Source organism: Suricata suricatta, chromosome 17 (genome assembly GCF_006229205.1).
Source record: "Suricata suricatta isolate VVHF042 chromosome 17, meerkat_22Aug2017_6uvM2_HiC, whole genome shotgun sequence".
Classification (NCBI taxonomy): Eukaryota; Metazoa; Chordata; class Mammalia; order Carnivora; family Herpestidae; genus Suricata; species Suricata suricatta.
In genome coordinates, this window is record NC_043716.1 from 42,256,620 (window position 1) to 42,281,218 (window position 24,599).

The following is a 24,599-nucleotide window of genomic DNA, read 5'->3' on the forward strand; positions in this document are numbered from 1 at the left end:
GACAGAGAGAGGGAGAGACAAAATCCCAAGCAGTTTTTGTGCCATCAGCCAGGAGCCTGAACTCATGAACCCCAATATCATAACCTGAGCCGAGATCAAGAATCCAACGCTTAACCAACTGAGCCACTCAGGTGCTCCTATTGTGTGCCCCTATTTTATGCATTTAAAATGTTACTTGAAGAAGGGAATCAAAGGCCTTATGAGATCGTGAAAATGCTCCATCGCACAATTATTGTTAATAGCCTCTGCTCGATAGCAATGTCTTCTGGGGTCGAGTGGCCACTGTGGACCAGGCTGAGCTCCTCCAGTTTGTCACCATCTCTCCCATCTCCTACAATAGCTTTAATACCCAGGTGCTAAGGACTGATTGTGTCCCTTCAAAATTCGCATGTTGGAGCCCTACTCCCCATGTGACTGTATTGGGAAACAGGATCTTTTTGGAAATAATTACAGTTCAATGAGACCAGATAGGTAAGGTCCCGATCTGACAGGATTTGGGGTTGTGAGAAGAGACAAGTGGGATCCCTCAGTCTCCGGCCACGCTGGGAGACAGCAGGAAGGGGGCCGTGTACAAGCCAGGAAGAGGGTCCCCTCACCAGAAGTCAAGCTTCACCCATATCTTGATTTTGGATTTTCCAGCTTCCAGAGCTGAAAAAAATTAATTTCTGTTGTTTAAGCCCCCGAGTCCACAGCATTTTGTAATGGTGGTGGAGCCAGCTAAGCCTTAGGTCTGCATTGCTCAGTTTTTGGGCGACACTCTAGTTTGTGATCACCCTCCCTCAGCCCCTGGTTTAAATGATCATGAAGCCAAGACTAGTTAGGAAAGAAGAAAATCAAAATGGGTGTGTGTGTGTGTGTGTGTGTGTATGTGTGTGTGTGTGTTTTGTTTAGTTCTTAATTTTTTTAATGTTTCTTTATTTTTGAGAGAGGGAGAGAGAGACCGTGAGCGGGGGAAAGGCAGAGAGAGGGAGAGGGAGACAGAGAATACAAAGCAGGTTCCACACTGTCAGCACAAAACCCAAGGCAGGGCTTGAACCCATGAACCATGAAGTCATGATCTTAGCTGAAATTAAATGCTTAACCAACTGAGCCACCCAGGTGCCTCTTTATTTTTATTTTCTAGATGTTTATTTATTTTGAGAGAGAGAGAGGAGAGAGAGAATCCCAAGCAGGCTCTGCACTGTCAGCACAGACCTCGATGTGGGGCTCAATCTCACGAACTGCAAGGACGCAGGTCTGAATCAAACTGACTCCATGACAGGCTTCAACTTTCCCCTCTGACCTTGGAGGCCTAGGTGTGGGTTTCTCAGAATCATTAGACAATAGAAGGGCACACATTGCCCAAGGCAGGAGGGACCATCCTTGTAACTCCCAGTCAGGAAAGGCCAGCTAACACACTTAACATTCCTAAGGGCAGGCCTAGAGATAGAAGCTATAAATAATCACCTATTGCTTAAGGCTAGTTACACCCTACGTGAGGGTCCTGGGTCCTGGGTCCACTCTGTGATTGGTTAACACTCTAAATGTTGTGATTGGGTCCTGCCAGAAGTAACGAACCCTCTGGACAATGTGTATGGTTAAAGTTACTGCCAATGATGTTATGCGATAATGATTGGACCCCTGTACCTGTGTCACAGTTTCCTGTAACTCCCCCTTCCCAAACCCATAAAGGCCCTGCCCCGCCTTTGTTCAGGGCTCTCAGCACAGATCCACTGCGCTGGTAAAGTCTGTGAGCCCGAGTTTAGGCCCGGCCAGCCTAAGCCCGTAATAAAGCCCTTTGCTTTTGCATGCATGACTCAGTCTCCCCGACAGTCTCTGGGTTTTGGGGACGATATTGAAATCTTGGGCATAACAGAACCATGAGATCATGACTTGAGCCAAAATTGAGGGAGTCACTCAACCAACTGAACCACCCACGCACCATCTTAAGATGGGTTAAAAAAAAAAAAAAAGGATGAATAGGTTCTTGCCTCCAGGAGATGGAACTAACTGACTGAGGAAATAGGATTAAGGAAGTAAGCTTGGAGGAAGTTAAATTTATGGGTCAGAGAGTTGAATCCTGGGAACCAGAGTTTGAGAGATGGAGCAGACCCTCAGCCAGGAAAGACCCTTGCATAACCATGGGTGGAAGTCTATAGACTTAAAGATCATTAAGAGTTGAAGAGGTTTGGGGCGCCTGGGTGGCTCAGTGGTTAAGCGTCCAACTTCAGCTCAGGTCATGATCTCATGGTTTCCGGGTTCGAGCCCCACATCAGGCTCTGTGCTGACAGCTCAGAGCCTGGAGCCTGCTTCGGATTCTGTGTCTCCCTCTCTCTGCCCCTTCCCTGCTCCCGCTCTCTCTCTCTCTCTCAAAAGTTAATAAACTTTAAAAAAAAAAAAAAAAAGAATTGAAGAGGCTGAGGAAAAGTGAGGCATGGATGTTAACCCCAGCCAGGATGATAGAAAGGAAGATTCAAAAGATGCTCAAAAAATCACACCGAAGGAGTGGCCTGAAGGTTGATAGAGGAAGGAGTCAAGGTAGGGAAAAGGGTCTCAACGCTAGATAATATGAGCCTCAAAAGGAAGAGATGGTCCATGAGGGTAGAGGAGCGAAGACACAGGACAGCCATGAGGAGTACAAGACTTCTACCCTCCTTTCCACAGGATTCTTTCCATGCACACAAACCTCATAATCCACCAAGCCTCTTCCCTAGAGACAGTGACTTGTAATGAATAGAATTTTGGTTTTGTTCTTTTTTGTGTGTTTACACATATTTGCTAATCACAAGATCTTGATCTAACTGTATGTTTTTTCCTTCCTTTTATTGATCTTTAACTTGCATGGAAAAGGAATGATGTGAGGCAGGGAATAAAATGTAGCTTTTTACCATCGTGACAAACAAATACCCCTGTATTTTTTAAAAGATTTTACTTATTTAAAAATTTTTTTTCATTTATTTATTTTTTGAGAGATAGAGTGAGACAGAGCATGAGCGGGGAGGGTCAGAGAGAGAGGAGACACAGAATATGAAGCTGGCTCCAAGTTCTGAGCAAGCTCGAACCCACCAATCGTGAGATTATGACCCGAGCCAAAGTCAGACGCTTAACCGACTGAGCCACTCAGGTGCCCCTAAAAGATTTTATTTTTAAGTAATCTCCATACCCAATGTGGGACTCAAACTCATTACCCTGAGACAGGAGTCATGTGCTCTACCAACTGAGCCACCCAGGCACCCCAAATACCCTGTATTTTCAACAGTCCATGTTTTAGGTACCCAGTGCCTTTGTTAAAAGCATGTATTACATGATATGTTCTGAAAATTGGTTTGCATGTATTGTTATCATTTTATAATATATCTAAGTGATCCACTACATTTTTGGATACTACATTTTTGAAATTTGATTAGAAACTCTGGAGTTCCAGGGACACCTGGGTGGCTCAGTAGGTTAAGTATCTGACTTTGGCTCAGGTCATGATCTTGCCATTCCTGAGTTTGAGCCCCGTGTCAGGCTCTGTGTTTCAGATTCTGTGTCTCCCTCTCTCTCTCTGCCCCTTCCCCCCTTCTCAAAAAAAAAAAAAAAAAACATTTAAAATTTTTTCTTAATTAAGAAAAAGGAAACTTAGAGTTCCCAAAAGTCAATCTTTTGCGTCTCTCTCATTCTAAAATGTCTATCACTAGTCAGCAGCTAGGGGAGCCTAGACTAGTCTGAGAAACAAGAAAGGTTTTAGTATATTATGATTTTTATTTTCCTCCAGGGTATTGTCTTTTTAAAAAAACATTCATTTAAAATATAACACATATACAGAAAAATATTGTATGTACAGGTGAACAAATATTGATAGAACAAACAGCTGTCTGACCACCATCGATATTAGCACCAGCTGTTGGACTGTCTTTTGGGTCACAATACTGTCCTTACTCTTGAGATAACTACTTGTCAATATATATGCATCCCTAAACATAGTTTAGTTTTTTGTCTTTTAAAATGGTTACATAAATAGACTTATGTGTATCATTTTAACACTTTATCTTGAAATATTTATCAGAAAGTTGAAAACTTATACAAAGAATTCTCATCTGTTTTTTATTGAGATTCTTCAAATGTTAACATTTTACAACATTCACTTTATAATTTTCTTTCTCTCTCTCTCTGCATATGCATGCACAAAAAGATTTTTTTCAGAACTATTTGAGAATAAATTGCAGACATAATGTCCCTTTACCCCTAAATACTTGTATTTTCTAACAATAAGTCTGTTGTCTTATATTATTTTATAGTTATCAAAATAAAAAAATTACCATTGACACTATTATTTAATCTACGAACCTTATTTGAATTTTGCTAATTGTTTCACTTATGTGCTGTGTAGGAAAAGGATATTAAAAAGAAATTCTGGGGGGCGCCTGGGTGGCTCAGTTGGTTGGGCCACAGACTTCGGCCTAGGTCATGATCTCACGTTTGTGGGTTGGAGCCCCCACATGGGCTCTGTGCTGACAGCTCAGAGCCTGGAGCCTGCTTTTGATTCTGTGTGTGTGTCTCTCTCTGCCCCTCCCCTGCTCAGAATCTCTCTCTGTCTCTCAAAAAAAATAAATGTTTAAAAAAATTTAAAAAATAAAAATAAAAAGAAATTCTGGACCAAGATCCGATCCAATATCACCCACTGCATTTACTCGTCCATTAGTCTCCTTCTCTCTGGAACACTTCTTTAGTCTGTCTTGGTCTTTCACAACTTGGAAACTTTTGAAGATTGCGAGTTCCTTATTATGCATAATGTCCTTCAATATGAGTGTCTTGGGGCGCCTGGCTGGCTTAGTCGGAAGAGCAGGCAACTCTTGATCCCAGGGGTGGTGAGTTTCAGCCTCACGGTGGGTGGAGAGATTACTTAAAAATAAAATCTCTTTTTAAAAAATTAGTTTGTCTTGTATTGCCTCATAATTAGATTCAAGTTAGGCATTTTGGATGGGGATATCCTATCCGGAAGTGACGTCGTGTGCTTTCCCTTGCGTCCTATCCGGAAGCACGTAACAGCTACTTGTCCCATTACAGAGATGAATTTTGATCATGCGGTTAAAGGCCGTATCTGCCAAGATTCTCCACTATAAAGTTATTAAATGTTTTCTTATTTTAGGAGAGAGAGAGCATGTGTATGCAAGCAAGCAGGGGAGGGGCAGAGAGAGACGGAAAGAATCCCAAGCAGGCTCTGAGCTGTCAGTGCAGAGCCTAACATGGGGCTTGAACCCATGAACCAAGAGAGTATGACTTGAGCTGAAACCAAGAGTCGGTAGCTTAACCACTTGAGCCACACAGGTACCCCTAAAAGTTATTAATTTTGAAGGGAAAAATAATAAGTATGAGGTGCTTTGAGACTATGTATGTATCTGGTTTCTTACTCAATTTTCTTCTTACTAGTTTTTAGCGTTCAGTGATCATTCTGGCCCCAAACAATTATTAGTATGGTGGTTATGAAATAGTGATATGTATTGTTTTATTTCTTCAATCCTTTTTTTCTTTTTCAAATCTTTATTCAAGTGTTATTATTTTGGAGAAAGTTGGGGGGGGGGAAAGACGGAGAAAGAGGGAGAGAGAGACTCCCAAGCAGGCTCTGTGCTGTTAGCACAGAGTCCAAACTGAGGCTCAAACCAATGAACAGTGAGATCATCACCTGAGCTGAGATTAAAAGTCTGATGCTTAATGGACCGAGCCAAACAGGTACCCATAAAGCACGTTTTAATTTGGACCAACCACGTTCTTAGTACTTAATAGCCGCTTGCAGCTAGCAGCTGCCACATTCAACCCCTCAGTCCTAGACACCTGTATTCTTATATGCACGAGGATCTATTTACAAATGTTCATTAGAGAAAAATGTTTTTAATTGACTAAAATTGTAAACCCTCCAAATGTCCATCAACAATAAAATGAGAAATAAATGGTGGTATAATTCAAACAGTGGAATGGTATAAACTAGAATTAGACACAAAAAGATGCATCTTACAAACAAGAAAATAAACAAACGATACAGGAGGTGGCGAGATGGGCAAAGTGAGTGAAGGGGAGTGGGAGGTGCGGGCTTCCAGTTACGGACTGAATAAGCCGCAGGGATGAAAGGCACAGCATAAGGAATAATGTGAATGATACTGGACTAGTAGTTGATGGTGACGGGATGGTAGCCACACTTGTGGGGAGAGCGGCATACCGTGTAAACGTGTTGAAGCACTCTGCCGTACACCTGAAACTAATGTAACTTTGTGTCAACTATACTTAAATTAAAAACAATTTTCTTAAGGAATTGTAAAAAGAGGGGCATCTAGTTGAGTGTCTGACTCTCAATTTCGATTTCGGCTCCAGTCATGATCTCATGGTTCATGGGTTCCAGCCCCACATCGGGCTCTGTGCTGACAATACGGAGCCTGCTTGGGTTTCTCTCTCTCCCTCTTTCTCTGTTCCTTCCTCTCCCTCCTCATAAAACTCCTGGTTTTGGCTCAGATCATGATCCCAGGGTTATGGGATTGAGCCCCACATGGAGACCCTGCTTGAGGTTCTCTTTCCCTCTGCCCCTCTCTCCAACTCTTGCTCTCTCTCTAAAATAGAAAGAAAAGAAAAGAAAGAAAGAAAGAAAGAAAGAAAGAAAGAAAGAAAGAAAGAAAGAAAGAAAAAGAAAGAAAGAAAGAAAGAAAGAAAACAATGCTTTAGGAGAGTTTATTGCAAATATGCAGGATATTTCAACATCTAAAAATCTAGCATTATTATTTACCATAGTAACAGACTAAAGAATAAAAATAACAGGATTTTATAAAAACCCTTTTATCTGGAACTAATTTCAAACTTTCAAAAAGTTGCACAAATACAAATAGTACAGGGGTACCTGGCTGGCTCGGTCAGTGGAGCATGTTACTCTTGATCTCAGAGTAGTGAGTTCGAGTCCCACATTGGGTGTAGAGCTTACTTTAAAAAAAAAATATATATATATGTATGTGTGTGTGTATGCATACACACATATATACGTGTATGTGTGTATATGTGTGTGTATATACACATATATGTATGTATATATGCATTTGGGTGGCTTAGTTGGTTAAGCATCCAACTCTTGGTTTCAGTGCAGGTCATGATCTTGTGGTTCATGGGTTCGACCCCGCTCTTGGTCTCCACACCGGCAGCATGGAAACTGCTCAGAATTCCCTCTCTTTGCCCCTCCCCTGCTCATGCTCTTTCTCTCTCAAAATAAACAAACTTAAAACAATATAGACATATAGTACAAAAAACACCCTTTACCCAGATGCACCATTATTGTTAATATGTACCTTATTTGCTCTCCTTTTCTGTCTGTCTCTCTCCACACAGGCACACATGCATACATATATGCTTATACATGCTTGGGTCTATAGATTTAATTATATCTGTTTAGATATATACTTATATGTGTGTATGTATATATATTCCTTTTTCTGAGACTTTTATGGCTAAATTATAAATACCATGGCCTGTATTTACCACCTAAATACTTCAGTGTATATTTCCTAAAAATAGGGATATCCTCTTATAGAACAACAGTTCATAAATCTGTAATACTTTATTCTGTCAAACATATTTTTTCTTTTTCTTTTTTTTACATATTCTTTGCCAGGTGCCCCACCATACATACAGGGCCAGGTATTGCATTTCGTTTTCATATCTTTCTTTCTTTCTTTCTTTTCTTTCTTTCTTTCTTTCTCTCTCTCTCTCTCTTTTCTTTCTTTCTTTCTCTTTCTTTCTTTCTTTCTTTCTCTCTCTCTCCTTTCTTTCTTTCTTTCTTTCTTTCTTTCTTTCTTTCTTTCTTTCTTTCTTTCTTTCTTTCTTTCTTTCTTTCTTTTTTAATACCATTGACTATACGCCTTATCCTGTACCTGTATTCATTTCATGACAAGCCTGTACCTTTCAGTCCCCTTCACCCATTTTTCCCATTCCCCCCTCCCCCTCCCCTCTGACAACCACCAGTCTGTTCTCTGTATTTATGGGCCTTTTTCTGCAATGTTCCTTTAATTTGGAACATTTCCACAGGCATCTTTTATGGCACTAACATTCTTGAAGAGCGTCTTCTCCTACCCCTCATGCTTTATTGTTTTTTTTTTTTTTAAATTTTTAAGCATTTATTATTGAGAAACAGAGAGAGACAGAGCATGAACAGAGGAGGGGCAGAGAGTAGTGAGACACAGAATCCGAAGCAGGCTCCAGGCTCTGAGCTAGCAGCACAGCCTGATGTGGGGCTCGAACCCACAAACGGCGAGATCATGACCTGAGCCGAAGTCGGACGCTTACCGACTCAGCCACCCAGGCGCCCCAGTTCTGTTTTTTGTTTTTAATCAACGACACAAGAAACAAGAGGTGTTGGCGAGCATGTGCACAAAGTGGAAACCTCTTGCACTGTCAGTGGGAATGCAAACTCGCGCAGCCGCTCCGGAAAACAGTATGGACGGTCCTCAAAGAATGTTTTTCTAAGATAGCATCTATACCTTATTTTGCATTTTGTCCAGTGTTTCCTTTGTTTACCTTAAGGTTTGCAGTCTTGGCAGGAATACTGCGTAGGCTGTGTCTCTCTCAGGCTATTACACCTGGAGGCACACGTTATCCCGAGGTCCTTCATTGGATACAATTTTGACTCTCCACTTTCTCCACTGCTGAGTCTTCTTTTTTCTTTGCAATTAACAAGCTGCGTGTGTGGGCGGGGGAGACGATGTAAAACCATGCAAATACAATGCTTGTCATTAAAATTCCCCTCTGGATTTACCGTCCATGGAGGATTCTTGCCTCATTCAATCATTACTATCATTGTTACAGGATGAGGCTAGCACTCGCTCCGTATTTACCAGGCATGCCACCAGTGGGCCTGAAGGCAGAGCATGGAGCCCAGAGGATTACCCTCAAACCTTAATGTCGAATAAAATTTGCCCCCTTAGGGCTTGAACTTGCTTGGGACCACTCATTCATTTATTTTTTCCCTATTTCTCCCTCTTGGAGGGAGAACATCTATCCTTATCTCTCTTATTGTATTTTGGAAGCACATGACTTGTTTGGTTAACAAGTTCAGAACTGGAGAGGAATTTGCCTCAGGATGGATGAACTGATTTAGATGATACTTAGATGAGACCTTACATTTTAGACTTTTGAGTTAATATGGGAATAAGCTAAGACTTTTGAGCTGTTGAGATGCTGTTCAGGTATTTTGCATGTCAGAAGGGCATGAATTTTGGGGAGAAAGAAGAAGAATGCATTGGATTGAATGCTTATGTCCTCCCCAAATCCATAGGTTGAAATCCTAATTCCCCAATGTGCTGGTTTTAGAGACGGGGCCCTGGGAGGCAATTAGGTCGGGAGGGTGGAGTCCTCATGAATGGGATTAGTGCCATGATGAAAGAGGTCCCAGAGAGCCCTCTGACTCCTTTAGCCACCTGAGGACAGAGCTAGACAACCACCACTTTTGAATGAGAAAGCAGGACCTTGTCAGACACCGAATCTTTTGGCACCTTGATCTTGAGTGTCACAGCCTCCAGGACTGTGGGCATGTTGTCTAAACTATCTGGCCTATGGTGTTTTTGTTACACCATAACAAATGTTTGTTCTTACATAAAAAGTAACGCAATCTTTTGCATTTTACTTTTACTTAATAACATCAGAAAATCATTCCATAAGAGTTCAGAGATCTTTCTCATTCACTTTTTTTTTTTTCTAGAATCTGTTTGATGCAGGGAAACTAGATCTTTGCATTCGTGTCTCTCTGATGATTTAGGAAGTTTGGGGTAGTAAGGCAGTTAAAAGGAGATTCCAAACGGCTCTGTTACGTAGCCACATATGAAAATTCCAAAGCAGAGTGACAAAGCTGTGTGTGCTGCCCATTCAAGTACCACGGGCAGGCAGCGTTGCTGTAGGTGGCCTCATTCTCCCAGACAAGCAGCTTCCTTGGTAAAGTTTCAAACACACCAGAGCAGTCTTCTCTCAATTTATGTGGTAGCTGCATTCCTGGAAAATTCGGTGAGTGTGGAAACTCTCTGAGCAGCTTCTGTATATCTTCATAGTTTGTCATTTGTATTTTGTCATGCAGAAGGTTTTTAGTGTAGTCAAATTCATCATTTTTGTTCTTTTTTTTTTTTTAATTTAGGGTGGTTTTTCACTTTTTCAGATGCTTTTTTTATTTTTGAAAGTTTATTTTGAGAGTCTGTGTGTGTGAGACAGAGAGAGAGAGAGAGAGAGAGAGAGAGAGAAAGAGAGAGCGAGCATGCATGGGAGAGGGACAGAGAAAGAGGGAGAGAGAATCCCAAGCAGGTTCTACGCTGATGGGGGCTTGAACCCACAAACTCTGAGATCATGACCTGAGCTGAAATCCAGAGTTGGTTGCTGAACTGATGGGACCACCCAGGTGCCTCTCTCAGATGCTTTTAATTTTTTACATTTATTTATTTTTAAGAGAGAGACAGTGCGGGTGGCAGTGAGAGAGGGAGACAAAGAATCTGAAGCAGGCTCCAGGCTCTGAGCTGTCTGCAGAGCCTGAGGCGGGGCTTGAACTCACGAACCATGAGATCATGACCTGAGTCAAAGTTGGACACTCAACCGACTGAGCCACCCAGGCGCCCCCAGATGCTTTTAAAAGGATATGCCTTTTCCTTAGTTTTGTGGCTGTTTGCTGGGAAGACTTTTCACCAGCAGAAATGCTTTAACAGATTTATTTTTTGAGAGAGAGCATGTGCACGGGAGGTGGGGGAGACGGACAGAGGGATAGAAAGAGAGAGAAAGAATCCTAAGCAGGCTCCACGCTCAGTGTAGAGACCAATACGGGGCTCAATCCCATGACCCTGGAGTCATGACTGGAGCCAAGATCAAGAGCTAGATGCTCAACCGACTGAGCCGCCCAGCTGCTCCCAGAGAGGCTTTAGTAATTTACATTTTCTGACTTTTTGCAACAGTTTTGTAGGACGTGGATGGCTGTACCCTATTCAAAACAATTTCAGGGACATAATTCTTAGTTTCAGAGCCCTCATCTGTCAGTTCCACCCTCTTTCGTGCAGTTTAGGAATTTTGCAAGCAAGGTTGATGGGCTTTCCTTCTCTTTTCCGTTAGTCTTACATTTCCCCCTGCTTTCACTGCCTGTTCGCTCCTGATTCTCCCCCAAAACACGGCTTCTACGAGGCTGCCTCTCGTGGCCCCATACATTTTCAAACCTTTCCCGAAAGCGAGGACTGTGATCTCAAGCGCCAAACTGTGGTATTTTGCGGTTTCCTTCCCCCCCCTGTAGATTCTGTCTGTGCTTCCTCTAAGTCCACTACTCCCTTCTGCTCTGTCCCGTGGGGTGATTTAACCTCCTTCCTCATGCTGTGGTGGTAGCAGGATCCCCTACCGGAACTCCCCCCGGCCCTCCACGTACAGGAAATTTGAAGTTACAGTCTTCTAGTAATGAAGGCCTGCACCCTGTGTAGTTTTTGTGTGTTCTAATTGATTTGACAGTTGTTTTGGCAGAGCGAGGGGCAGATTTGTAATCAGGGTACTGCCGTTGCCTTCCAACCCCAGAAGTCTGAACATGCTTGACAGATACATTTCAGGACCTAGTCATGATGAAAGCCATTGAAACTAGCAATGGAAAGGTTATCTTAATTGAGTAGCAGTGGTTATAAGTGGTAGCTGAAGTGGGGGATGAGTGTTAGGATTGACAATGAGATTAGCAAGGGGACATAGTGCGTAATAGCGGCTTGCGATTTTATCAGGGAGTTGAAAGTTTGAGAAAATTGGCAGCATTTCCTTTAACAGTGGGAGCAAGACAGTGAGGGCTTGCTATTATGGCTGCTATTGCTCAATGTAATATTGGGGATCCTGGCGATAGTAGTTAAAAAAAGAAATGAGGTAGGTTATAAAAGATTAAAGAGGAATTAACATCATTGTTTGAAGATAGTATAATCTTATATAGAAACCCTACAAACTCTTAGGTAAGAAAGTTTCAGAAGTTGAATACAAGATCAATGGTCAAAAAGCAGGAATTCCTTAACAGCAGTGCGGCAGGGCCTCGTGGCTGTTGGACCAACAGCCATCCCCCCTTCTTTGCTAACAAAATCTGTGTAGAACCCAGGAGATAAATCATGATTTAAACCACTCATGGCAAACCCATTCCTTTTCCAGATTCTAAATTTACCAGCATCCCCTGCAGCCAGGAATGATTCTGTGACCCAGTCCTGGCCAGTAATGTAAGCACTAATCTGCCATGTTGTTCCCTGGAGTTTCCACTTTTTGCAAATGTTCTGGCTTCTTGAAGCTTTAGTTTTCCTCTCACATCAAGCAGATAATATGTGCCTTACCTTTTAGGATTGTAAAGATGAAGTGAGATTATTCTCATTTCTTTTTCTTTTTTTTTTTAAGTTTAATGTTTATTTATTTTTGAGAGAGAGACACACACAGAGTGTGAGCAGGGGAGGGTCAGAGAGAGAGAGGGAGACAGAATCTGAAGCAGGCTCCAGGCTGAGCTGTCAGCACAGAGCCCGATGCGGGGCTCGAACCCACGAACCGTGAGATCATGACCTGAGACGAAGTCAGACGCTCAACCGACTGAGCCACCCAGGCACCCCGATTATTCTTATTTCAAAATGATCCATAAATGCTACATAAAAAGCAAGTAAATGCTAGTGTTATTCAAATGATTATGGGCACAGATGCAGCATTGGTGTGAAATGCTGCAAACTGGCAAGAAGTTTAAGGAGTGCCACTGTATAAGAAGAAATCCCTTTACCCAATCAAGGCTTATTATTAAAAAAACTAAGAATTGGGGCAGCTGGGTGGCTCAGCCAGTTGAACATCTGACCCTTCATTTCGGCTCAGGGCATGATTTCATGGTTTGTGAGTTCGAGCCCTGCATGGGGCTCTGTGCTGATAGCATGGAGCCTGCATGGGATTCTCTCCCTCTCTCTGCTCCTCCCTTGCTTTCTCTCTCTCTCTCTCTCTCAAAATAAATAAACTTAAAAAAACTAAAAGCAAAACTAAGAACTGATGAATTTTTCTTCTTGTGTAGCTCCTTGTCAGGTGATTTAACTTATGAAACAATGCGAAGAATCTAGCACCACAGAAAATAGGCTATTTGAGTGATTTACAGCTAGAAGTTCTAGATCAGGGGTTGCAAAGTATAGAATATCAGGTTATATATACAGTATAATCTACACTACGTGTATATATGTCAATATATACATACACACAAATACAGATAGTAAGTATTAATGGTTTGCAGGCCATGGGGGCTCTGTGCACCTATTATTCAACTGTCACTGACGTGAGAAAGCAGCCATGGACAAATGGCTATAGCTACAGTTAATAATATGAAACGGGCAATGAGCCAATGTGGCCTCTAGGCCACAGACAATCAATCCCTGTCCTAGACTCAAAGTTTACTGTTGTACAGTGAACTTGTCTCACAGGATCGTGTCTTGGGATCAACCCAATCAATTTTCATCTCTCCCCCATTATTATCACTGCGTATTTGTCCACTGCGACCAAAGCACTTCCGTGGTGACTTAGCACATTTGCTCCCCAGTCCTCTGTGAGCTAAGAGCACAGCTGATCTTCTTTGTATTGATCAGAAAAAGGTTTAAGTGTGACTCGTTCAAGGTCACAGAGCTACTGAGGCAAAATCCGCATTTTCTAGTTATCAGTTTAGTGCTTTTTAAAAATCCATGATTAGGAACCTCAAGTCTACCTCATTGTTCTTAGCTTTCGCTGGTGCTCCCTTTCTTATTCCAACTCCAGCGAAGCCGTTTATGTATTCTCAAGACCTTGAATTTTTTCCTCAACTATAGCTTTTAGCCCCATATTGAAAATTCTGTCTTGAGGATATCAGAAAGCATGCTTGTGATAGAGAGGGGAAATTGGTAATGGTAATAAAAAATTAAAAACTTTTATTTCTAGTTTAAAGCAAATTATAGTCATTCAAGGAGGAATAACACGCTTTTAATTTCAGTGTGAAAGGAAAAACGAGGGAGGCAGGATACAGATCGACGTGCCTTCAAAGGACTGCGCGCAGCATAGATTTAGCGTCTAAATACTGACATTTTCTCTGTAAAACCCGATTGGTTAGGGTACTCTTTAGTAGGTGATTAAAAATACTAGAGAGGACATCCAATAGCCAAAATTAGACGTGATTTGAAACTTCCAGAGGTGTCCACATGCTAATGCCCAAGTGTCCTGCCCTGTCATCCCCTCTCTCTTTTGTAAAATGGAGTAATGCCTTCACAGGATTGAAGACTGGAAACACTGTGTACAGATCAAGTCGCACAGTGTGTACGGCAAGCTTTCATTAAATGTGGCTATTTGGCAGAGTTTGCACTTAGAAAGAAAAATAAAACCTACATTGAACCATTAATTAGCAGCCGAACAAACCAGACTGCTTCCTGTCTACACTCCTGGTTATCCCTGTCCGGCTGACGGTAAGTGGCAGGTCCCAGGGAAGAGGACGGTCCTGTTCCTACTGATCGGCCTGATCCCGCTTCATGTGTTTTCTCTATGGCTACAGCCTCTTGCAGTCTGAACAAGACCATTCAGCTCTCTACGTGTGATCCAAGATAATCAGACCAGAGTGAGACTTACTTTCTATGTTCTACTTCTCTAGAATTTTTCTTTCTTGATTTTTAAAATAGATCCTGAATGGAACAAAAAAGCTTTGTGTTCCTTTTAAACGAATTTCAGAAGTTCTAGGATTAGAGAACAAGCAGGTGACTTGCAAGGTAGCAGCTGCTGGCAAAGGGCTTCTGTTGTTTGAAAAAATGTATTCTAAAAAATTACCACATTTTTGTCACAGTGTTTATTTTGAAATTCCAAATACTAAAAAAGGATGTGTTAAAAAAAGAGTATATGTATGTATTAGAAGAGGGTGTAAGTTTAAATAAAATTATAGAAACACTGCCCTAGACTTTTGTGGAACACAAAACTTAATTTTTCACTATTTTGCTGTGCCTTACTATAAAAATACAGCCAGCACAGCTTATAGATCTTCAACAACTTGATTATAAATTGCTTTCAAAAGTAATTTATTTGGATTTTCTGTATCCTTTAATGAATTGTAAATATATTAACAGAAAAGGCTTTCCCCACCCCACCCCCACTGTACAATTTCTAAAATAAGTCAGGAAAAGCAAAAAAAAAAAAAAAAAAAAAAAAAAAAAAAAAAAAAAAAAAAAGACACAAAATTACATTGTTTCAATGCAAATAGAACACACCCATCACACCCACACTTGCATTTCCTCAGGTTTTCACAAAGAAAACGGGTCACTGTATTTCTCAGTGAAGACCCACACTATACTCTGGCTAATCAGAGACTTCCAAACTTTTTTTCTTCAAAAAGAGCATTTTTAATAGACTAAGGACTGGTTATCACTGAGTTTTTGTTGAAGGTACAACAGCAGCATGGTTCAGATGTAACTTGCAGTTCTTGGAAAAAACAAAAATTTTAAAATAATGACATACAGAAAAAGTCGGGACCACCTTTCATTATTTTGAGTACCACTGTTCACTTGAAAAAATATTTCCAACCTTCTAAAATCCCAGAGTTGAGAGCTATTTCCAAGGGGGAAAAATATCCAATGCCACAACGTAACTTCTGAACAAAAGTGTGTGTGTGTACATATATATGTGTGTGAAAAGCTTAAAGAGATAAAAAGGATGTTAAAGTTCTTAGAATTTAAATTTCCCTCAGAGTAACTTCTGAAATATCAAACATTTTGCTTGATCAAAATGTCTGTCCTTTTCTGGTTGATTGATCTTCATTCCAGGCAAAAAAAAAAAAAAAAAGGCAAGCCAGCCAGAAACAGCCATGGTGTACCTTCCACAACTATATTTTTATGTTTGGTCACAAAGTAAGTACCAGAAAGGCTCTCCTCCCCTCTGGCACAGGACATAAATTCCTACTATAAAAAAGATAATTATACATCAGCAAATTATGTTCTGAACTTAGCTTTCTCCAGGCTTTGTAGTAGAGCTCAGGTTGAAGCTCTCTATGAAATTCTGTATTTGATACTGTTACAGAGCTGGCTTATGATTTGCCAATTAAAAAAATAAAAGTATAAAATTAAATACTACAGAACTAATGAATAAAATGGAATTTTTGTTAGAATCCAAGTGCTAGCCTTTGGGAATTTTTAATGATATTCATTTACTCCCAGACTTTCCTTTTTCTTATAAATTATGTTTTTAAGCAGCACATATTACATAGATTTAGGTAGGAGATTTTGTTAAATACCTCTCTGGCACCGATTACCTAATCTAAGACTCTGACCTGAATTAATTTATAATGGTATCTAATCCACATTCAAATGAGATTAATAGTAAATGATAGAAAATTACTGAGTCTACAAGCTAAAATTCTCTTCACGTCTTCTGTAGTCCACCTTATTTTCACAACTTGACTAACAAGTACAGGTAACCAGTAGATAAATCTGTCCTTCATCAGAGAATCCAAAATAATAACCGTAGGACTGTCATTCATAAGAAACTATAATTTGTTATATTCTGACATTGGCACTTAAAAAAATGTTAACAACTAAAGTTTCTCTAAAAATTTCAATACATTACAATAAAGGAGATACACAATTTAAGACTTTAAATCTGTTACTGTGAAATTCCAATAATTCCCATTTATTATGCATAATTAGATCTTTAAAATCGTGGCCATTCCCCAAGGACACCCATCTATATTATGACACACTCAGGAGAGAACTCATCTCCTTCATAAGAATGTTTCCCCGCCCCCCCAGCTAAAAATTTCTAATATCCTAAACCCAATCACTCTTGGTAAACGTTTTGGTGACTCACACTGCTGAAAATAATTTGAAGCAGAGAGCTGAAAAGAATGGAAATGACCTCAACCAAAGGTAAGTACACATTCTTGCACCCTGCTTAAACACTTAGAAAAGTCAAAGGGATACTTTCTTGAACAAATATAGATTCCAGGTTATGGTACAATTTTGATTGTATTAAGGCTTTGCTATCATGATCTCTTTTAAGTCTCTCCACATTAGTGTTCTCATTTTGATTCTTATGGTGAACTTGAATGGTTACCGAGGGCCTTGTTTTGGCTTTTCAGTGGGCACTCTATCATCTCTGAATGTTAAAGGTGATCCCACAGAGCTCAAAGAGAAGAGGCAATATGGTAAAGGAACAACTCTAAAGTCTGCAATACCAGGACAGTGATCAACACTCTGAAGCAAGATGAAGAAATTAAAATTCTTGGTTAGACATTAAAGCATTCTTGCCAAGAATAAGTGTACACTGTATGGAGGGATATCTGATTCCTACACGAGTCCCAATATGCCCGTTACATCTGTTTATGGGAGACACTGCAAGTTTAAGGTGATTTACATTCCTTGGCAATCAAGTTACTCTGTTACAGGCAATGTCTTTTATTGCTCCAGCTGGCACTTGCTAACACCATGCTTGAAGAACCTAGAAATGAAGGCCAGTCACTGTTAATCAGGAACAGAACCAAATGAAAACAAATTTTTGGAAAACAACCAAGAAATTCTGGTTCATTGCTATTTTCCGTATCTGATGGTTCCTTCAAGATAAAACGTTAACTCTTCCTTCCATGATAGCTTCCAACAAAGGGAGATTAAAGAAAAAAAAAAGAAAAAGAAAAGAAAGTTCCCCATCTCACCCCCCTAAATTGTCGCTCGTACTGGTGAAAGAGCCAGTCTTGTTAGCAGCTAAATATTGCACTGCCTTTCGTTCTGGGTACAGTCAGGGTCCGGTGACAGTGGCACACTCATGGTCTAAGTGATGGATGAGGACACTGCCGGCTCAAGAGTGAAGACTCGGTATACGGAGGGACAAGAAACATGTCAGCACTAGTCACACATCCAGTTGCAAAAGTCTGATTTCCAGAAGTTAAAACTCATCGCTTTCAGCTGCATGAAGCTGTGTGTCGTCCGCGTCTGTCATGCTGCTCTCCTGGGAGTCATCTGTTCCCACTTTAAAAATAAAACGAAAGTCTACAGTAAGGTGTCTGATGCATATTTCTTGTCGGTTCAAGAAAACAAGGGCAGCTCCTCCACACTGACTCGGGGTCTCACATGAAGGCCCTTCAAAGTCCTGACACCCTCCCATCAAACGCAGCTCAGATTCCTGACTTTACAGCGTGTCGGAGAAGACTGGGTCACTGCATTTAACCTTGAGGAGTTTTAGCTATTAAAGCTACCTCTCCCTAACGAATTTCTTCTCCCAACACTAGGAATTCGAACAGTTCTCGGGGACATTAAAAAGAGACAGACATTCCCTCCGACTGCCGACCCCCTTTGGGAACAGTCCCTGCTAGTTCACAGAAATACAGGACATAACTCTCAGTTTAAGAAGGGTTATTGGGATTATAGGACTTTTAATTTTAATTAAAGCCTTTTGCCAAGTTTTCTGGCACAAAGCCATCTTAGTTTGCCTCATCAGATGTTTCTCAATTCTTTTATTAAAAAATACTGTTTTTTTTTTTAATGTTTTATTTATTTTTGAGACAGAGAGAGACAGAGCATGAGCAGGAAGGGGCAGAGAGAGAGAGAGGGAGACACAGAATCGGAAGCTGGCTTCAGGCTCTGAGCTAGCTGTCAGCACAGAGCCCGATGTGGGGCTTGAACCCATGAATATGAGATCATGACCTGAGCTGAAGTCAGAGGCTTAACCAACTGAGCCGCCCAGGTACCCCTAAAAATACTGTTCTTAAAAAAAAAAGTTTACTTACTTATTTTGAGAGAGAACACATGCACAAGAGTAGGAGAGGGCCAGAGAGAGAGGGGAAAGAAAGAATCCCAAGCAGTTCTGTGCTGTCAGTGCAGAGCCTGATGTGGGGCTCAATCTCATAAATCATAAGATCATGACCTGAGCCAAAACTAAGAGATGCCTAACTGACTGAGCCACCCAGGTGCTCATAAAAAAATATTATTATATTGGGACTTAGTTTCCACTAGTTATTTTAAGATATATACTCAATTTAGGGATAGAGTATTTACTACTGCCTTAAACTACTTCTTTGTTCTCTCCTCTTTTCTTGACCCTTCAATTTATATACATATGCCGTATTTTTGGATTATGAATTTGCCAGAGCTTCACAGAATTTAAACAGTTACTGCAGATCTGTCAATACTTTAAATGTGCACAAACTAGGGCCCTTGGGTGGCTTAGTCAGTTAAATATTCGACTTCGGCTCAAGCCATGATCTCAAGGTTCATGAGTTCAAGCCCTGTATCAGGCTTTGTGCTGACAGCTCAGAGCATGAAGCCTGCTTCGATTCTGTGTCTCCCTCTGTCTCTGCCTTTCCCATTCATGCTCGGTCTTTCGCTGTCTGTCGAAAATAAACAAACATTAAAAAATTTTAAAAAGTTTTAAAAATGTGCACAAATTATTAATTTCCTCACAACTTATGTCTTCAACTGTCACATCTATCCTCCTGCGCATCCCACCCCGATTTTCTAAGCATGTATGGCAGGCTTTATTACATATTTAAACTTAAACTGAGGTCCAGGTAAAAATCTGCCATGGATTTGTCAAAGTCACACAGCAAATCAGGTTCAAAACTCAGACTAGTTACCTGACCCCATATGTACTTTGTTAATATATTGCCCTATTTAATTTCCCTAAAATTGCATTTGGTATAAATATACTATGGTTAGAAAAAATAAATTAGGGGCACCTGGGTGGCTCAGTTGGTTAAGCATCTGACTCTTGATTTTGGCCCAGGTCATGATCTCAGGGTCATGACACTGAGCCCCATGTTGGGCTCAGCATGGAGTGTGCAGTCTGCTTGGGATTCTCCCTCTCTCTCTGACCCTCCCTGACCCGTTCTTTCTCTCTTTCAAATAAACTTAAAAAAAAAAAAAAAAAAGAAAATTAAAAAGCAGCCCACAAATTCTTGTGTAAAAGGTAGCTTTCTGAACACTCAACACTTGAAAAAAAAAAAAAAAAGTTGATTCTGTGTCATAAAGAATGATCTGCTCTGCTTTGCCTAACTCTGAGATGATGTTTTACTAGCTCTCTGGTTTGATACACATCGATCTAATTCATACGGATGATACTCACTGATCTGTTCTTCTTGGGTTATTGGCTCCTCGTCATCTGGAAGGTAGCGCTTGTCAATTGCCTCTTTAATCTGGTTATTGGCTCCTTTAGGATCTAAATCCATAGCCCAAGAGAAATTCATCAGGGCGAGGTGCGTTTGACCTAACTTCTTGTAAACCTAAAAATAAACAGCAGCACTACATTTTTCATTAAGTTGTGAGCTTCAATTATAAAATCCTAAACATTAATAATTTAAATAGGCTTCTAATTTACATGCTGTAAACCCATTCTGATGAGTAGGTCATTTCATCCTACAGAAGAACTCAGACTAATTTTTGAGTTCCTTTTAGTATAATCAGGTATTTTCAGAATTCCTTGCCTCTGTCTCTCCAATAGTGAGTTTCCAATAAATCATATTCTGACTAGACCAATGACAATTGAAAAAAATGGACTCTAAGCTGCTTGATTAGCAGTATTTTTACACTGATTCTAAAGGTTGCTATATCAACCCTTAACACCTGTTCACCGTTCTCAGCTACCTTAACCAGCTGGCATTTAGGGGCCCAGTCTGTAAAGTCCGACTAGTCCGGCCTTGAAATCTCGGAAGTCATTCCTTTAATTAAGACAACACAGAGCCATTAATTCTCTTTTTTGGGGGGATGCCTATGTATTTATGGGTAACTGGAAGCTAAGAGCTTTCCAAGATGTAGTCTCAGTTATGAGGTCATGACTGGCCACTGGCTGCAAGTGCTGACATGCTTCCAAAACCATAGTACGGTTAGATCCGGGGTGTATGTTTTTGCTCCTTCATCAGGACATCGTCTTCTTAAATGTTTAACTAATTCCGTTCTTCATTCCCAGAGCATTTAGTTCAGAAATCTAGTTGATTTGCTCAACAGATGTTGCATAATATTTCTTCTTCAGAAGTTAATATTTCTTATGAAAGTCACAGTTTAGGACCATGGCCCCCCGCATCTTTACCTTTCCTATTAAGAAGTAAACGAGGGATTCTTTGGGAACAATTTGTTTCAATTCTTCAAGTTCTTGTAAAGCAGACTGAAAAAAGCAAAGAAAAACAGAGTAGCAAAATTTTACAAAGTGCAAGTGTTTTTATTTGATTTCCCAAATCATCTTAACTAAAGCTTACTAGATCTTTATCAGTGCACTTCCCTATTGCCTTACTTGTTGTCGTGAGAAAAAAAGGCATGAAAAATATTTATGACAACAGGAACTAAGAAATGGCAGGAATTCACGAGAGGACACTGAGAACACACACATGCAGGTGGTGACAATACCTGCTCTGGTCAACATTTTATACACAATAACAATGCTCCATTGATGACTAAGTTGCAGAATAAAATAATTCTGAAGTTCTGTTAACAGAAGTTCTTCCAGATTCAAGCACTGAGCTTTGAATACCAACCTATTTTAACTAATGACAAAGAGTCTACAATTTAACCCTCTGAATTAAGTCAAAACTGTTTAGAAATCTTCTGACCATTGCTTAAGAGTTGGGGAAATTGAGAGAAAGGATAGAGAGAATGATATGTATTTAAAAAAAGACATGATGATCAAAAATAAAACTGGGTTCCCAACTGAGAAACTGTCTGCTTTTTCACCCAGCAAATGGGCAAAAATAAAACTAACCTGATACATAAAGTCACACGACTGAGGGGAAGCAGGTGTTCCCAACACTGAAGGTGGAAAGGTGAACTCATGCAAAGATCATTTGTGAACACTACTTAGCAGTATCAAGTTAAAAACGGCATGTCACCATTAATTCAGCAATCCTGGGGCTAGCAATCTGTCCCAGGGACATAGTCAAAAAAGTTCATTACATCAGTTTTGTAAGAACATTCCATTCAACATGTTACTGCAAATCATTAGAAGCGGCGAAGGTGTGTCTAATCATGGCCTAGTTAAATTATGGCCCATCTCCATGGACTACTACATCTGTAGGCTCTTGTATCGAGGTTAAAAAAGAAAAAAAAGATGCAGTAAAGTATATGCAATATTATTTCTTTTGTAACAAAACATGCATATGACACATACACAGTTATGTAGGTATTCTCATAAACACTTTATAAATACGTTTATGTGAGCATAAATATAAGTTTCCTTTTTTTTCTGGCAGAAATCAATACCTATATGCCCCTAATCAAGGTAAGAGTGGCTTACCTTTGGGGTGAGGATGACTGAGGTAAAGGGGGAGGGAAGGCATTTTATTTTTTCCTTGGTAGCTTTCTCTATTTTTTGAATTTTCTAACATAAATATTATACTTTGTTTCTCTTTACTGTCCACAGAGATTATCTACTCTCCTTTTCTATACCCCTTTGTAGTAAAACAAAATCCAAAGTTAGGTTAAAAAAAAAAAAAGAAATACCAAATATGCACAGAAATAAAAAAAAAACAAATTACAGAATATGTGTAATTGTATCAGCTTCTTATTTTGTCATAACAAATTATCACGGTTTTGATGGCTTATAATAGACAATTTTTTTTTAATCTTTTGGTCTGTGCATTAGATATCCAATTGGAATCTCACTGGGCTAAAATCAAGGAGTCTTCCTTTCTGAAGGTTACCTGATTCCCTGCCTTTCTCCCTGGCCTGTCAAAAGGCTGCCCACATTTTTTGGCTTGTAGTCGCCTTCCTCCACCTTCAAAGGCAACAAGGATGGGCTGAGTCCTTCTCACACTGCTTCTGACCACAGCTGGCAAAGATCCTCAATTTTTAAGATCCAAGTGATTAGACTGAGCCCACCTGAATAACACAGGGTGCTCTCCTCAACTCCAGGGCCATGTCCTTAATCACACCTGCCGTGTAAGGTGACATATTCACGGGAACCAAGGATCAGCGCCTGGACATCCTTGAGGGGCCCTTACTCTGCCTACCACAGCAATGTAAGGCTACCTCTTAGGGACAAATAAAAATATGTAAGGGGCACCTGCGTGGCTCAGTTGGTTAAGTTACGACTCTGGCTCAGGTCATGATCTCACATTTGTGGGTTCGAGCCCTGTGTCGGGATCTGTGCTGACTGCTCAGAGCCTGGAGCCGGCTTCCGATTCTGTGTCTCCCTCTCTCTCTCTGCCTCTCTCTGTTCATGCTCTGTCTCTCTTTGTCTCAAAAATACATAAAACATTAAAAAAAATTAAAAAATTGTAAATAATGAGAAAAAGACTAGAGAAGTGTGTTCTGAGTTGTTACGATGCTCCTCCCTTGGAAGGTCAGCTTATGAGGCATATTCAACCTTGTATTTTTTTTTTTTACACTTTTATATTATTGAGTTTTTTTGCAACAGGCCTATTACTTTCATAAAAAGTCCCCATAAAGATATAAGGACTAAGGCAGTGATCGAAGATAGTGGGCTAGCAAATGTATCAAAGAATTATAGAATTTAGGTAACATAAGGGGATTTATTCACTGTTGGTATAAGAGTTTAGTTTTATTTCTCTGAAGAGGGTAGAAAGGAACCAATCTTACTTCACGTTATAAAAAAGTTGAATACAGTTTAATACAGTCCCGCCCCATCCCCCCTTCACCTAAGGCTAAATGTAATTTCCTTTACATTCTGTAAAATTTTTACTAGCATTATCTAAAATAAAAGATTTATATAAAATCTTGTGGAAAGTAGTGTGAAAGTAGCTGCGTGGTAGATTCCATGGGTTCATTACCAAACTACAGTGATGTCTGAAATTGTCTGCAATAAAAAGAATTGAGAAAAGAGTAAAGGCAAACACGCGCACACACACACGCACGCGCACACTCTTGGGATGGTGTATTTGTTTAAAAGGCTGTGTGTTTTACACAAGTACGTAGAGGGCTCTGGTGTATTCTCAACAGTTCGCCAAGAGAAATAAACTCAAAGGACCGCCAGGCTGAATGGGTCTGAGAATCCAACTCGCCTGTCTGGGAACGGAAGATTTATTACATGTGATAGGTCTACGAGGCAGACCGTTCTCTCTTCCTTCCATATTAGTAAATATTGTAAAATATACGTGGAATAAAGCCTCGAGATAAAAGATCTGTGGGCCAGGATATTAGTTACTCAGGATCGCCGTTACCCTGTTAGACATGACTGACGGGGGCTGGCGGAGCCGGTGCCACAGGGAAGACGCCTGGCGCTGACTTAATACTGCAGTTCTCACACCTGCTGGTTCTCCAGACCTCTTTATACTCTCTAACGTTTATTGAGGAACCCCAAGAGTTTTTGTTGATGTGGGTTATAGCTATCAATACTTACCATATCAGAAGTTAAAACTTGAACGGTTTAAAAAATATTTATCCATTAATTTAAAAGGAACAATAAAGGCATTACTTATTAACATAGATAATATCTTTTTAATGAAAAATAACTTCTTCAGAATAATACATCAAGTAAGAGTAATGGCATTGGTTAATATTTTTGCAGATCTCTGGTTAACGGAAATCGCTGGACTCCTATCTGCTTCTGCCTTCAGTCCATTCTGTCTGTCATGTACCTTTTGGAAAATTCCTCTGTGCATTTGTGAGAATAAGAGTGAAAAAGGCAAATAACATCTAAATATTATTATGAAGATAGCTGTGACCTTGTTGACTCTTGAAAGG

The 24,599-nt window shown here is 40.3% G+C and overlaps 1 protein-coding gene across 6 annotated transcripts in view; it reads right to left on the reverse strand.

Moving 5' to 3' along the window:
• Window positions 1–16,338: 16,338 nt before the first annotated feature.
• The window catches only part of CDC27 (cell division cycle 27), a 70,251-nt gene continuing 61,990 nt past the window's right edge, over window positions 16,339–24,599 (reverse strand). For 3 of the 6 annotated variants that reach the window (XM_029927394.1, XM_029927391.1, XM_029927390.1), the window contains 3 exons: window positions 20,995–21,069; window positions 20,035–20,191; window positions 16,339–17,942 (listed from right to left, as the gene is read on the reverse strand). In XM_029927394.1, the coding sequence (XP_029783254.1) occupies window positions 17,860–17,942; window positions 20,035–20,191; window positions 20,995–21,069 (315 nt within the window). In that variant the 3' untranslated portion in view covers window positions 16,339–17,859. The remainder of the gene's footprint in view (window positions 17,943–20,034; window positions 20,192–20,994; window positions 21,070–24,599) is intronic. The other 3 variants (XM_029927396.1, XM_029927393.1, XM_029927392.1) reach the window with 1 other exon arrangement.